The 15,865-nt window shown below is 43.5% G+C and overlaps 1 protein-coding gene across 1 annotated transcript in view; it reads right to left on the bottom strand.

Annotated features, from left to right (window-relative positions):
• Nucleotides 1-15,865, bottom strand: part of LOC110517265 (oxysterol-binding protein-related protein 10) — an 89,523-nt gene that overhangs the window by 64,855 nt on the left and 8,803 nt on the right. Inside the window, exons 2-5 of the mRNA XM_036971323.2 lie at nucleotides 12,316-12,491; nucleotides 7,435-7,514; nucleotides 3,740-3,811; nucleotides 232-432 (exon numbers count right to left, since the gene is read on the bottom strand). Of these exons, the coding sequence (XP_036827218.1) occupies nucleotides 232-432; nucleotides 3,740-3,811; nucleotides 7,435-7,514; nucleotides 12,316-12,491 (529 nt within the window). The remainder of the gene's footprint in view (nucleotides 1-231; nucleotides 433-3,739; nucleotides 3,812-7,434; nucleotides 7,515-12,315; nucleotides 12,492-15,865) is intronic.

The raw sequence follows: 15,865 nt of genomic DNA, 5'->3' as shown, positions 1-15,865 counted from the left end.
AATAAGTTGTTGGGATCAATGTTGTGGTCAATTTAAAATGACAACGTCATGTACTTTGAACAGAAATATTCCCTATTGTGTACATAGTACATTTAAAAATCCAAACTCCACGGACGCCAATCTGTCTGACATTGTGATGAATTTGGCAGTCTCCCTAAAGCGTATGACAATTAATTATCAATACAGCCATGATGATGTCATCACAGAGGGACAGTTTCAGGTTCCACCCACCTCTTTGACCTCCAGTAGTCGGCCGGGATACTGGTTCTTGGCCCGTCGAGCAGCGGCTGGGGACTTGTGGTGGGTGATGGTCACGATGTTGCTCGGTGTGCCCGGACACGCCAAGTGCCTCTGGATACCAGGCGATGAGGAGGCAGGTGGGAGGTGGGGGAGGAGGGAGACGCTACGGGACCGACCGGAAGACGACGAGCCCTGAGATAGAAAGACACACAAAAAAAGTGGAGGGATGTGTGAACTGCCACACCACTCAGCTACTTCCTACTACTATTTTCATATTCACCTGTATCCTTTAGCCTTCTTGAATAAGCTTGGGTACAATATGAAAGCCATGTTGAAATCTATGCCTGACGACGGGCAGCAAACCAAAGACTGCACCTTGTGGTTTCCTTAAAAGGTCCGCATTTCAGTCGTATGAGGAGAACCGTGACTAAACCTTAGCCTGGGCCTCCTGTTATTACAAACCCCAAACAAAACCAGAGCAAAAGCTACCACCTTTCCAGTGAACTCAACTCCTAAATTAGCTTCAGGTTATTTCCATCCTGGCAAGAGCAAATAAGGTACGTAGAGGTGAACGAACAGAAATTTAAGAAGCCATCAACCAAACTTAAAAAAGTGGACCTTTGCCTTCCGTCTTCTTTATAGCTCTACACCAAAAAAAAAATCTAATCCGGTTCTCTCCTTCCTTCTGTCCCTCTTTGGTCTCTCCATTTCCCTGCCCTCTCTATACTGTCTGCCATGTCTCTCAGTCGGAACCCGTCCTCACCCTCAATCAATTTACAGCAGTTCCAGAGAGACAGCGCCCCTCCACCCTGGATACCAGAGGCCTGGGCACAGCACAGCACAGCACATTCGAGAGAGAGAGCAGAGGTAAGATAGATAGATAAATTGATCAAATAAACGACTGCCTCCCTGAGCACTGCTCACCGGAGGAGAAACAACTCGGCTTCCATTTTGGAAGCAGCAACTCTCACTCCCAGGACCACAGAGCCATAATAGTCACAAACGGAATAAGGCACATTGTGACACTGCAGGAAAGTGCAGGATACTTTATTTCCCAATGGCCGTATGTGAATCATTCAAATTCTCACCCTAACGACGTTTAAAATCGTGAGACGGCAGCTTTCTGTGAGAACAAGGCCATGAAGCTACAGCAGTGAGTAAATCAGATGGGGGGGAGCGGGGGGGGGGGGGGGGGAGACACTCTCCCCCCCAGCATTTAGATGTGTCCAACAGCAGCTCAGGTCTCTCCTCTCTAAAACTGGCACAGAGCTGCAGGCGTTTCAGAAAACTGCAACAGTGAGAAGATGGCAGAGTCATCGAGATGGAGAGAGGGAGCAAATGAGGGATTATGAGAACAAGTACTGAACCCAGAGAAAGCGAGAGAAATAGAAAGAGAGAGAAAACCACCTGTATCACTGATAGCTGGGAGAGGAAAAGTTACTGTCATGCATGGCTAACGTTAGCTAGCAGATTTTAACGGGCTAATGTGACGCTCCATTAGCCATTACAGGATAGGTACTGTTTGTGGAGTAGCACAGAGAATTTGACCAACCTTATCCTGGCCATACAATCTTAGTTCTTGATTCAGCCAAACATCATCTAAAATTAGTGTGTTTAGTTGCAGGTGGTTCATTTGAATTTAGAAAATGCGCTGTTATTAAAATACTTTTTTTTTTTGCTCCATGAAGTAATCCAACAATGTGTTCGAATGTGTACAAATCTTTTCTCATTGATTGAGACAGGTGGGTCTACCCCAAAGTGCCACATGTCACTCACCTGTTTCAATCAATGAGATAAGATTTTAAATAAACAAGATGGAGGCATACACATAAAAATTTAGCATTTTCTAAATTCAAACAAAGCACCTACAAATGGATACTGACATTTTTGAAGGTACATGTTTGGCTGAATCGAGAATGAATATAGTATCGCCAATTTAAGGTTGGCCGAAAATTCTCTGTGCTACTTCCACCATGACCTATCCTGTAATGGCTAATGGAGCAACACATTAGCCTGTTACAATCTGCTAGCAAGGCTAACTGACGAACCCTGCAAAGATTATTCAAGCTTGTGAACTATGCAACTTGTTCTACCTTTCAGTGGATACAGAAACAACTTCTCATGAGGGTACAACAACAACAACAAAAACGCTCCAATTTCTGCATTCTATTAGGTCTCCAATTTGGTAAGGGTAAAGATTTACCACTGCTTGGTTCACGCCTTTCCCTATTAGGAAACACTTGAGTGACTGACTCTACATACACTGTACACATAATGCAATCCCTCTCCACTTACACAGCCTCAGCAGTACTTCAACAAGCTCCCATTGCCCTCCTCCCAACAGGCATGTCTGCCCCTCACAGGTGTGCCCATACTGCTTAGGCTGACTTGGCCCGCCATAACAGAACGTGGGGTGGTGGGCACCACATAAGTCAGGAGACGGTATCAAAAAAAGGCAGAAATAATCTACTGAAATGTATCTACAGTGGGGCCTTGCTGGGCCCGGTTAAGAGGAACCCGAAAGTGATATATAAATGATATTCTGAAGGTTCTGTAGGGAATTACTTCCCACAAGAGAGCCGGGATGAGAGGAATTTCAAACATCAGTGAGAGTTATTTTATAACACAGTAGAATCCGCTCTTCCACTACAGTGTGGTACAAAATGTAGCCTCAGACGATGAGAGATGCCTTTCTACTGTTCTACTGTACAAAGAAAGTCATTGTCAACGCACCAGAGAAAGGATTGCCGTTTGTAACTGGTGACCGACACGTTGAACGAAACTGTATGAAATGCGTGACAGCTTTTTGAATACAAAAGTTTAAATCTCCACCGAAAGCGTAAATAAGCAGCTAAACTGAGGAAAGCGCAGTTTACTTATCAGTTGTACACCCAGCACTGGCAATAATAAAAACTATAGAACAGAAATTGCCCTCATTCCCCAAGTGTATTTTGGCGCTCAGGCTATTGTAGATTGTTTATGCTAAGCCAGGAATACATCTTAGACTTTGGAAGAGATGTGATACTGATCTCGGAGGCGGAATGGGAGGCTTAGACACGATTAGATACGGTTGTCTGTCACGGTACAGGAACCCAAAAAAAGCTCACCCGCTTTTGACAAGAGGGAGAGAAAAAAAAGAAACTCCTCTTTTGGGGAGCCTTCCCCTTACTGATCCAAGTTAAGGAGTATAATTGGACTTCTGTCTATTCAACTGTGTAGCACTTTTTTGAAAAAGTGAATATACGCTGGGTATGAGAGTTTGCAATGAAAGTTTTCAAGCTGGTATCCAAGAACATAAAGGCTTTTTCTACACTTTCAAATATATGGAGGAGGGCAGAAAGTGAGAACCGGGACACAACGAGAGGTGAAGACATGGACAACCCTATAAGTGTATTTATGTCTACAGTATATAGAGATCTGAAAATTTAGAAGGCAGGTGTTTGTACATTGTTGGTACAGGGTCAGTAGCTCAGGTGTGGACGGGTGCATCTTGACTCACCAGCCCCTCCTGGCTGCCTCCCGTCGTTCTCTCCACACTCAGGTGCTCATCCGATCCCTTAAACTTCCAGACCTAAGGCCAAACACACAACAAAAAAAACAGAACTCAGTACAGGGTCGTGTTCAGTAGCTGGGGAAATGGAAAGATACAACCTCAACTTGTCTAATAAGAAAATATCATTTTTGTTTTCCCATTACAAAACTTATGTGCCCTGATGAACATGACCCAGGTGCAAAACGGATGACGTTTCTTCCTTCCACTGTTAAAATGAACTGGTCGGCACACTGCTATACAGTAGGTTCTAAATCTTCACCGTTCCCTTCACAACCCAGCGACTTCCAAACCAGGCTGCCAAGGCCCACAGCAGAGATCCAGAGGATGGCGTAACTCCATAATGAGGCTGATACTCCACTGTCACATGGAGACTGGCTTTAAAATGTACCCCGGACAGACAGTGCAAAGCCAGCAGAGACCAACAATAGGTGTACGGGAGCGCCAGAGATGGTGAATGCATGGTCTGCTACCCTCTTATCTATTACACCAAGAGAGCAGGAGTCCATAACCAGCCGTACTGCCCCAAATTCTATTCACTCTCCAAATCAAGTCTACGTCGGCAATGGATTAACACAAACTCATTTACATAAGGAAACGTGTCCGATTGTCTTTTTTGACAGGAAACAGGAACCATATTTACGAGAGTTATTGTGCCACGAGGCAGGGGTGGAGGAAATGGGGGTGATGCGTGATAGGAGAGCGCGAGGAGATGCAGACAGGGAGAGCATTGTTTGTAGACCACTGCGGTGCACTCACACAATCAGTCTGTAGACATGGGGAGATGGAGAGAGAAAACGAAGGAGAGAGCAAAGGAGAGAGAGAGCGCGAGTGAATGAAAGGAAGAGAAAGAGCAAAATATAGTATGCTGAAGAATAGGCCATTTGCCAAAACAAAAAACTTTTTCCTAGAAGAAAACACAATATGCTGCAGTAAAATTTAAAAAAAAAAAAAAAAAAAAACTATGGTGGCAGTCTGGATTCAACATGACCTTGACTTGAATCTGACTTTCACAGACTTTTCCACACAAACTTTTTTTTTTTAATTAAAGAGTTCATAGGTTTGGAAGGGTTCCACAAAGTTATTACCAGGTGGCACGTACCCAGGTTACCTCTCACTCTCAAAACAGACAGAGAGGATCATGGATGATACTCTATTTAAAGGGAATAGCTGACTCCCATAAGTCCTACTGTAGCAGCCGCAGAGCCCTATGGGAGGAGATAGCAGGAGCGTTAGAGGGGTAGAGGAGGGAGGAGCAGGTGTACGAGCTGTGCCAAGATAAGATGGGATCTACAAGAGAGGATAATTCTGCAAGGTGATGGGAAGCATTCATGTCTACACCAGAATTACTCACCTGGTATACAGTGCCTCCATAAAGTATTCACACCCCTTGACTTTTTCCAAATTTGGTTTGCGTTACAGCCTTAATTTAAAATGGATTACATTGAGATTTTGAGAACTGGCCAAAACACAATTCCCCATGATATCAAAAGCGGAATTATGTTTTTAGAAATATTTACAAACGAATTAAAAATGAAAAGCTGAAATAGCTTGAGTGAACAATTATTCAACCCCTTTGTATGGCAAGCCTAAATAAGGTGCATGGACTCACTCTGTGTGCAAGAATAGTGTTAAACATGATTTTTGAATGACTACCTCATCTCTGTACCCTACACATACAGATAATTGCAAGGTCCCTCAGTCGAGCAGTGATTTTCATACAGATTTAACCACAAAGACCAGGGAGGTTTTCCAATCCCCAGCAAAGGGCACTTGTAGGTAGATGGGTAAAAGAAAAAAAGAAAAGCAGACATTGAATATCCCTTTGAGCATGGGAAGTTAATAATTACACCCAGGATGGTGTATCAATACACCCAGTCACTACAATGATACAGGCGTCCTTCCGAACTCCTGAGCGGCAGGTAGCCTAGCGGTTAAGAGCGTTGGGCCAGTAACCAAAAGGTTGCTGGTTCGAATCCCCAATCAGACTAGGTGAGAAAAAAATATATATTTCATTGCCCTTGAGCAAGGCACTTAACCCTAAATGTCACTCTGGATAAGAGCGTCTGCTAAATTACTCAAATGTAAAACTCAGATGCCGGGAAGACGGAAGGAAACCAATGGTGAATTTAAAACAGTTAGAGTTTAATGGTTGTGATAGGATGGATCAACAACGTTGTAATTACACAATACTAACCTAAATGACAGAGTGAAAAGAAGGAAGCCAGTACAGACTAAAAACATATTCCAAGACATGTATCCTGATTGCAATGAGGCACTAAAGTAAAACTGCAAAAAATGACCTAAATACAAAGTGTTATGTTTGGGGCAAATCCAATACGTCACCGAGTATCAATGTTCATATTGTCAAGCATGGTGGTGGCTGCATCATGCTATGGGTATGCTTGTCATCGGCAAGGACTAGGGAGTTTTTTTAGGATAAAAAAAACAGAATAGAGCTTAGCGCAGCCAAAATCCTAGAAAACCTGGTTGTCTGCTTTCCAACAGACACTGGGAGACAAGTTCACTTTTCAGCAGGACAAGAACCTAAAACACAAGGCCAGATATACACTGGAGTAGCTTACCAAGACGACATTGAATGTTCCTGAGTGGCCTAGTTAAAGTTTTGACTTAAAATAGTCTTGAAAATCTATGGAAAGACTTGAAAATGACCAACAACCAACTTGACAGAGCTTAAATCCTCTTCTGAAGAATAATGTGCAAATATACAATCCAGGTATGAAAATCTCTTAGAGTCTTACCCAGAAAGGTGATTCTAACATGTATTGACTCAGGGGTGTGAGATAAATGAGATATTTCTGTATTTCATTTGGAATAAATTTGGTAACATTTCTAAAAACATGTTTTCACTTTGTCATTATGGGGTATTGTGTGTAGATGGGTGAGAGAAAACAATATATATTTTCAATTAAGGCTGTAAAAAAAATACATGTGTAATAAGTCAAGGGGTATGAATTCTTTCTGAAGGCTATGAACGTTATCTACTGTGCCTGCTGTGTGCATTGAGACTGCATGAACGCAAAGGAATTCCAAAATCCAACCACTATAGGAAAGAGCATTCGCTGTTTCAGTGTACCAACAGTGCACCCAACAAGGGTTTGCAACAAAATCTCACAACCACAAAGCTACTTTCTCTCAAACTACTTCACTTCTCCCGCTATCGACCCCTACACTAATACCATAGTTGTCCGTTCAAGCCATCTGTCAAAAGCCATATTTACAGCAATTTAAATTTCCTCCAAGGTGCCTGAACCCAAGTAATTCAATCAATCGGCAGAAGTGGGAAATCCCTGCGATGAGATTTGTAAACTAATATCCAGGCTGTATCACAACCGACCGTGATTGGGAGTCCCATAGGGTGGCGCACAATTTGCCCAGCGCCGTCCGGGCTTGGCCGGCGTAGGCCGCAAATTGTAACTAGGAATTTGTTCTTAACTGACTTGCTTAGTTAAATAAAGGTTAAATAAAAATGTTAAATTAAAAATAAATTAAAAATTACAAGTGAAAGTCAAGGCTTCCCTGTCACTGCACCGCTCTTCCTGAGGGACATATTCCAGGAGCTAGAGCTTAGTAGTGACTGCAGTGTGTGTGTGTGTGTGTGTGCGCAAGCGCGTTGTACACACCTTGGCACTGCTGTCGGAATGGCGTCTGGCGCACGCTTGGAGTTGGTTCATCCAGAACTGCTGCTCTTTGGCGTCGGATGCTACGGAGACACAAAAGGAGCTAATTAAATTGTTAATTTCCGATAACCATCATCGTCACAATGGGAGAAATAGGAAACGTCATCATACGAGTTAATGGTCAGTTCGATATGTAGGTAGTCGTCACAAAATGTGTCATTATGTGTTGCATATCACTTTTCAGATTGACATCCAATTTGTGTCTGACACATTATCAGCCAATGTATTCTGTTACAGGGTCAGGGTCTGATAATTGTAGTACATCAGTACTGTAGTGCATCAGGTTTGTTTACGTTGATCCCAAACTCCCTGAGTAGGGGCTTTTAAACTACTGAACTTTACAATAGTATCTGTGACCATATTCTACAACTCACTAAAACATAGTCTAAGACACATTTTCAGATTGATTGAAAGCTTGATCTTTAACCTAAACTCTCAATGATGGGGGGGGGGGGGCAACAGTGTCTGCGATTAGCTAAAATGGCAGACATTTCACATGCACAGAGGCAGCCTGCTATCCAAACACCAACCATGGAAAAAGTGACTCACTGGACCCCTTTTGTTTTACAAGACAGTAAACTGCCCTCCGAGGCCAGACACGTCAATAAGCCCGTTTCATTTCATTAACCGATTAATTGGCAGAGCCTGCTTTGTCCAGCCTGACGTCTACAAAATAGTACAAACTCTTTCGACTAGACTAGCTAGACCAATTGGGGATATCATTGTGACTGACTGGGAAAACTTTACTTCAAGAGCAATTCAGCATCTCAACCTATTATTCAGTGAGATACTATCAAATTGTGTGTACCAAAGTCTCCAGTCTCCATGGTAACGCTCCAAGGAGAAAATAAGAACATTTCATTAGCAACGGAACCGAATATAGCAGCCTTGTCTGGACTCATGGAGTCCTTAATAGTGATTAACTGAAACAAATGGGCACGATCATGAACGGTGGAGTGCGGAACGCTGAATCTATTCATGAGAGTTTAGTCTCGAGAAAGAGTCATTTCTTGGAAGGGTAATGGTCTCATTTGAGCACTGTGACGTGAGTTTCTGTCACTCACTTAAGGCCTAAACTATTTTTCAAGCACCTGAAATTGTCGCTTGAGTGAGGAGGCAGGAGGAGGAGACACACCCACACTAACAAATGTCAACTGGGACACTTAGAACAGTGAACAGCTCCTCCTCTGCTCTCTCAAGAGAACACTGCGTACATGTAGGCCATTCATAATGAAACACCTGTACCCAGCTGTCTGTTAAGACTCTTCCTCCCGTGGGTTCCGTCTACATCAGCAGCATCTTTTTTTCCCCCTTTCAAAAACGTCTCAGTTTAGAATCTGCGACACATTTAGAGCAGCAATTATGGGGTCTTGATTCATACAAGCGTTGCCGGGATTGTACATAATTAGCTAGCTGTAATGAACAGAGGTGGGTCTGGCAGTGCTGAGCGGTTATTGTTTATATGCAAATATGCACCTGTTTTGAATGGTGAAAAGGACGCTAAAGTCACTAACATGAGCTACTTGCACACTAATCCTTACTTAGCGAAGACCAGGTCGTTCTTGTGCTCGATCTAAAAAAAAAGGTAACCCCAAAAGACTGCCAATGTTCTGTTCAAAAAAAGGTCCCTGGTTTGGAGTTGGAGGGGTGGCAGTTCCCTTCAGCTGATGGACGAGCCACGCTTGTTTTGGCAAATGAGAACAAGCAGCACAACACAGTCCGACCCATTTGCAATGGAGGAACGACGGTCACATGCCATTTAAATAACACCATCTCTGCATTTCAATAAAGGGGGGGGGTCAACGTACGCTTCAATATAGACTCTAAAGAGAGGGCACTAATGTCTATCCATTGCCATTCAAGCATGTAACCATGACCATGTAATTACACCGATGCTAATTACAGTGATCGAGTGGATGTTGTTGGCTAAAATAATAGTCTCATACTTTTGAGGGAGCTGGTGGGGGATCTGATTAAGGTGAATGGAGATAATATGACAAGGCAGCACTCTGAATATGTACTTCATAACTGATGGTTATTAAACATGACTGCTATGGGAGAGTAGGGATTATTGCAGTTGCTGGGAAGAACATAAACCCAGGGCTTATCCTACACAGTGCAAGCGTAAAAAAAATATATATATCACTAATTTGTCTTTTGACCAATCAGATCCACTCTGAAAAAGATCTGATGTGATTGGTCAAAAGACCAATTAGCGGAAAAAAGATCAGAATTGGGCTGCCTGTGTAAACGCAGCCTTTGTCACCAGATCTCAACCCAATTGAACACTTGTGGGAGATTCTAGCGTGGCGCCTGACATCGTTTTTCACCACTTTCAACAAAACAGTTCCAGACACTTGTGGACTCTATGCCAAGGCGCAATGAATCTATTCTGGCTTGTGGTGGCCCGACGCCCTATTAAAAGTCAAACACATCGTTCAGCAAGCTGTGTTTTTGCTACCACCCGCTATAGACGTGTGACTTGAAATTGTCACTTGATTCTACGTGTAAAAATCGGTGTGCACTCAGTTCGCAAATTAAAGCTAGCATCTCTGAACAGAGTGCCAAGTACTCTCTGCCAGCAAATGCTATTGGTGTGTCTGAGCCCTGAGACACTTTATGTTGGTGTTTCCTTTATTTTTGCCATCCCTAGTATGTAGAAGTAATATGGATCCTTATTCTGGATGAGATTGAATTTGTTCTAGGCAATATTAAATATTTCATCAACTGGATGGTTCGAGACCTGAATTCTGATTGGCTGATAGCCGTGGTATATCAGACCGTATACCACGGGTATGACAAAACATTTATTTCTACTGCTCTAATTACATTGGTAGACGGTTTATAATAGCAGTGAGGCACCTCGGGGGTTTGTGGTATGTTGGCCAACATACCACGGCTAAGGGCTGTATCCAGGCACTCCGCGATGCGTCGTGCGTACAGCTCTCAGCCGTAGTATATTGGCCATATACCACAGGCCATCGTGCCTTACTGATTAATAATAATAATAATAATAATAATAATTCACAATAATGCCTGATATGCAGTCAGGCATCTCAATTAGCCCCCTTGAAAAGCCGTGAAAATAACTTGACCCTTCTAAACAGCCCTCGTGTCTTATTCCTGGCACCATCTGATCAACAGCTTTAAAATTTGCCATTTGATCATTCAAACAGGATATAATTCATGCTGGTTTCACCTTTTAATTTCATACACTCTGGAGCAATGAGCATGGCTCCGGGCAAAGCTCAAAACATAATGCTCCCGCTTATTCGACTAAAACTAATTACCCTATGCTGCCTTGGTTGGATATCAGATGAAGACGAAGCCTGTGCTTTAGCGTCTGTATCAGATCTCACATAGTTCCACATGGCTTGAATACGACATTCTTAAATTCAACACCAAGGACACCTGAAGGGAGATTATTGGCTTACAGAAATATGCACCTTCTCCAGTGACTTAACGTTTGACAGTTTGTGAAGGGGGATTCAAGGACATCCACATGAAAAGGAAAGGACACATTCACAGCTGGGCTGTACAAACATCACCCGTAAGGCGCTACTACTAGAGGTTGGTTGTTGCAGAATCACCAAAACAGGAAACGTGTTCCTGGTTGAACCTTGAACTTCTCCCTTCCCAGTAGAAGCCTGGGTTTCCATGACAACCCGGGTGAGATTTAAGGTGCACCTACTAATTCTGAGTCAAAGACTCATGAAAGGTTGCTACACTACAGGGTGGTGGGTATTGTTCCCCGCCATTTGGCTTAATTCAAATGTCACCATCCCAATCAGAGACTTGTATGCCACTAAGTATAGTGTTTAGACCTTCCAAAAAAAAAAAAAAATACACCAAACTAGCTTCTTTGATAAGGATAGTAATTTAACTTTTTTATTTAAGCTGCATCTAGTTCCATCCCTACATCAATAGATGGATCACTGAGTCATCCACAGATCCAGGGAAAGTTATTCTGATACCTCCCCTTGGGGAATGTACAGGGACATTCCACAAACTAAAGCGACAGGGAGTCTCTTGCATCGTCAGTGGATACAGGCTTCGGACTAGGGCCGGGACAAACTGCGATACGAACTGCGATTAGTATCGTGGCAAGGAAACACAAAGCGGATTCAATTTCTTCAGGTAAACAGCCCTAATGTTGGAAACAAACATCATTATGTTGTCATCCAGAGTCACATTTCTTCTTCTTTTTTTCTCCGAGCTGTAGCACACTTTATTTTACATACAGCAGGTTTTTAAAAAAGGACCAAAAGAGCTTCGTCTTTTCATTTTTTTGCCATGGAAAAAAAATATTGCGGTACTGGTATCATCCCACCCCTACTTCTGACAGAGCGAGCCTGTAGCATAGTGGCCAGTTTAAACCCAATGGACCTAGGCCTCAACCGTAGCTCATAGAGGGGAGTGTCCCTTTTGACAGGATGTATCGACCAGTACAGTTACCCTGTTCAAACTTTCAGCAATGCGACAAGGCAGCTTATATAGAATGCCCGTGTAGCCCACTCATGCAAGCTCAAGAGAACTCCTGTCAAGTGTGGGAAATGGAGTTGGCAAAATGAAAGTTAGTAATGTGACTCGTAAAATATTCATGAAGCTAAGTTACAACACCACAGGTTCAATTTCATTATACACTTTTCCAAAACAAAGACTGGGTTGTTGGGAATGTTTTTTCCCGGTGCACAATTTAAGCTGCTTGAAGTGGTATCGCTATATTGCGCAACCGCAAAACGCCCACAAGGCAATGCAATCTTCCCGCTGTCCCCACGCAATCTCCCTGAATACCCAATCTCTGACTAATAAGGGTTCGCGTACCTCTGAGCTTGTAAAGCTCGCCATTGAATGAGTTGACGATAAACATGTGTGGTGCCTCATCACTCTGGACAACCGACGCACCAATCAGAGGCAGGGAGCCCCTGGGCTTCTGGGTCTTGCCATGTTCATGTACAAAGTACTGCAGCTGTCCCAGCTCTGGGTCCAGCACAAAATACCTGTAGGAGAGGGTGAGAGAAAGGGAGGGAGGGGAGAGAAACATTTATATTAGCATTTATTTGTATGTTCTCATCATTGTTTAATGCTAATTCTATTGCTTTAGCAGTAATTGCAACCGCTAAGTAATATAGTGATGATCGAGAGGAGCACACATACAGGATGGGTGAAATCCCCCACTAAATTGCTCTCACCTTTCACGCAAAAAGCTTGCCAGATATACAGGAGCTCTTCATTATAGAAGCGTCAGCCACATTACTGAGCGTATTAAGAAGTGACATCAACACCTTCCCACCAACTAAATCTCAAACTACCCAAGTAGTCATTAGAGTGTATTGGTACCACGAGTGGAGCAGCTGGAGCCCACAGTGGAAATTTAACGGAATCAGACAGGTTTGGAACCTTTGATGAATAAATGCCTCCTAGCTTAGGCCTAATTGGAATACAGTCAGAGCCTGAGAGCCTGCAATATGACACACACAGAGCAGGTAAAGGACACACACACACACACACGTCCTGGCTATGGGACATAGCCTATTGGACGGACTTGTCACAACAAAGCATTCACGACATAGATAGCGGGTCACCCTGTTTGGTTGGCTTTCATGGTACGGCCATCTAAACCCGGAAGTGTTGTTAGCCGGAAATGATCTTGCTGCCGATCAATCGCCTCGTTCCGTGCGCTATTAGACGAGCAGCTCTATTGACCAGGCTTTGGAACAAGCCGAGTGAGCACTTACTTACAGGTCAATACAACCCAATCCTTCACACTGCCACAGCCGAGAGCATCATCATAGACCGTTTTCACATTGACGGATGGCGAAGGGATATTTTCGAGAGGTATCGATTCTCGAGAGACAATACTGTTGTGTAAAACTTGAAAAAAAAAACGTCATGTCGTCTCGAGCGCTACCTCGGGAGGTCGCGCACGGCACTGGCCCAACAATTGCCGCCCTTTGAGCATGGCAGTGTAATCAGAATTGTCTCATTGAGCTGAACACTACTGCAGTATAAATGGTAATAGCAGAGCAATGTTTTTTTTATACAGCTGAAATGTTTTTGATAGTAGATCATACAAATATAATATGTTTTTTCAATTTGTAACATTGCGTGATGATTTTTGAGGTGGCACCACAGGTCCCAGAGAGGGGAAGTAGTTTAGCTGGGGCCAAGAGCTTTTCCTGATCTGATAGGCTAACTTCACCAGGTGAAACTCTGAACCCTAGTGGTATGGCAGGACATAGTCATACGTCAGCCATAAAAAAAAATCTAAAATAACGGTTTTATATGAGCAGGGCCTAATCGGGTCAAATGGTTAAAAAAAAAAAAATCTGGGAAAAAGTTCTGGCCCTAGGGAGGATGAAAACAAAGTCCTGTCAAACAAATCATGAGGCGAATCAGTCAAAAAAGCAGTACTTTGTCCCTCTTTTTATTAACGCTTGTGTCAATATTTTCTATTAAACCTAACCTGCTGTGCTGATTCTCTGCAACGTGGATGGATGGAAATCGCCACACGATGCAACAACAAAAAATAAACACTGAGTGTACAAAACATTAACAACACCTCCCTAATGAGTTGTGTGCCCTCATTCTTCATACATTTGGATAAAATATATATATAATGCCATTTTACCACCATCTTTATATCACTAAACATAATACCATAGGAGATACTGTGTAAAGCACTAACTGCAAGCTCAAGGCATGTTAAATAAACAAAAAATCTAGACAAAGCACACTAATTGGAGCGAGTGTTCTCTCTACTACACCGGCTCTGACGCTCGTCAGATGTGGCAGGGCTTGCAAACTATTACGGATTACAAAAGGAAACCCAGCTGCGAGCTGTCCAGTGACATGAGCCGACCAGATGAGCTAAATACCTCCTATACTCACGTCGAGGAAAGCAACACTGAACCATGCATGAGAGCACCAGCTGTTCTGGACGACTGTGTGATCACGCTCGCCGTAGCCAATGTGAGTAAGACCTTTAAAACAGGTTAACATTCACAAGGCAGCAGGGCCAGATGGATTACCAGGACACGTACTCAGAGCATGCACTGAATAGCTGGCAAGTGTCTTCACTGACATTTTTAACCTCTCACCGACCCAGTCTGTAATACATACGTTTCAAGCAGACCATCATAGTCCCTGTGCCCAAGAACGCCAAAGTAACCTGTCTAAATTACTATTGCCCCTGTAGCACTCACAAATACTTTGAAAGACTGGCCATGGCTCACATCAACATCCCAGACACCCTGGACCCACTCCAATTCGCATACCGCCCCAATAGAGCCACAGATGATGCAATCTCTACTGCACTCCACACTGCCCTTTCCAACTGGACAAAAGGAACACATATGTAAGAACGCTGTTCATGGACTAAAGCTCAGCACTAAACTAAAGACACAGGGATTAAACATCTCCCTCTGCAACTGAATGCTGGACTTCCTGACAGGCCACCAGCAGTAGACCTGTTCAGTCCCTGGATAGGAGACCAGATGCTGCTGGAAATGGTGCTGGCGGGCCAGTAGAAGGCACTTCTTGCTCTGGTCTAAAAAAACTACTAATTCTCCAGTGCAATGTGTAGGGTGCCGTCTTTCAGATGGGACATTAAACAGTGTCCTGACTGAGGTCACTAAAGATCCCATGGCACTTATCTCGGAGTCCTGGCTAAAGTCCCAATTTGACCCTCATACCATCATGGTCACCTAATCATCCACAGCTTCCAATTGACTCATTCGGCCCCCACTTCTCTCGCCTGTAACTATTCCCCAGGTCTTTGCTGTGAACGAGAATGTGTTCTCAGTCAACTTACCAGGTTAAATCAAATAAAAACTGGTGAGGGTGGGCAACAACACATCCGCCACTCTGACCCTAAACACGGGGACCCCTCAGGTGTGTGTGCTTATGCCGCGTTCAAAACAACTCGGAAGTCAAATGACGTCAGTGATCCTAAGGTTGGAAAGTCGGAGCTCTACAAAAGAGCAGTGAGTTGGAATCCTGAGTTGGATGACAGTTCAAATGGATTTTTTTTCCCCAGTCGGAGCTAGTTTTTTGTCCAAAGTTCCCATTTTTTTCAACACGGCATAAGTCCTATCCTGTACTCCTTGTTCACCCACAACTCAACATGGCTGTAGTGGAGTGGGTCAAGAGCTTAAAGTTCCTCAGGTGTCCACATCACTAAGAACCTATCATCCAAATGATGGTCCAAACACACCAAGACAATAGTGAAGAGGACACGACAACACCTCTTCACCCTCAGGAGGCTGAAAAGATTTTTACATGGGCCCTCAGATCCGCAAAAAGTTTTACAGCTGCACCACTGAGAGCATCTTGACTGGCTGCATCATTGTTTGGTATGGCAACTGCTTGGCAT

Source organism: Oncorhynchus mykiss, chromosome 30, assembly GCF_057628025.1.
Source record: "Oncorhynchus mykiss isolate SJ-2025 chromosome 30, ASM5762802v1, whole genome shotgun sequence".
Taxonomy (NCBI): domain Eukaryota; kingdom Metazoa; phylum Chordata; class Actinopteri; order Salmoniformes; family Salmonidae; genus Oncorhynchus; species Oncorhynchus mykiss.
The sequence above is the reverse complement of the archived record's forward strand: the minus strand, read 5'-3'. Positions and strand labels throughout refer to the sequence as shown.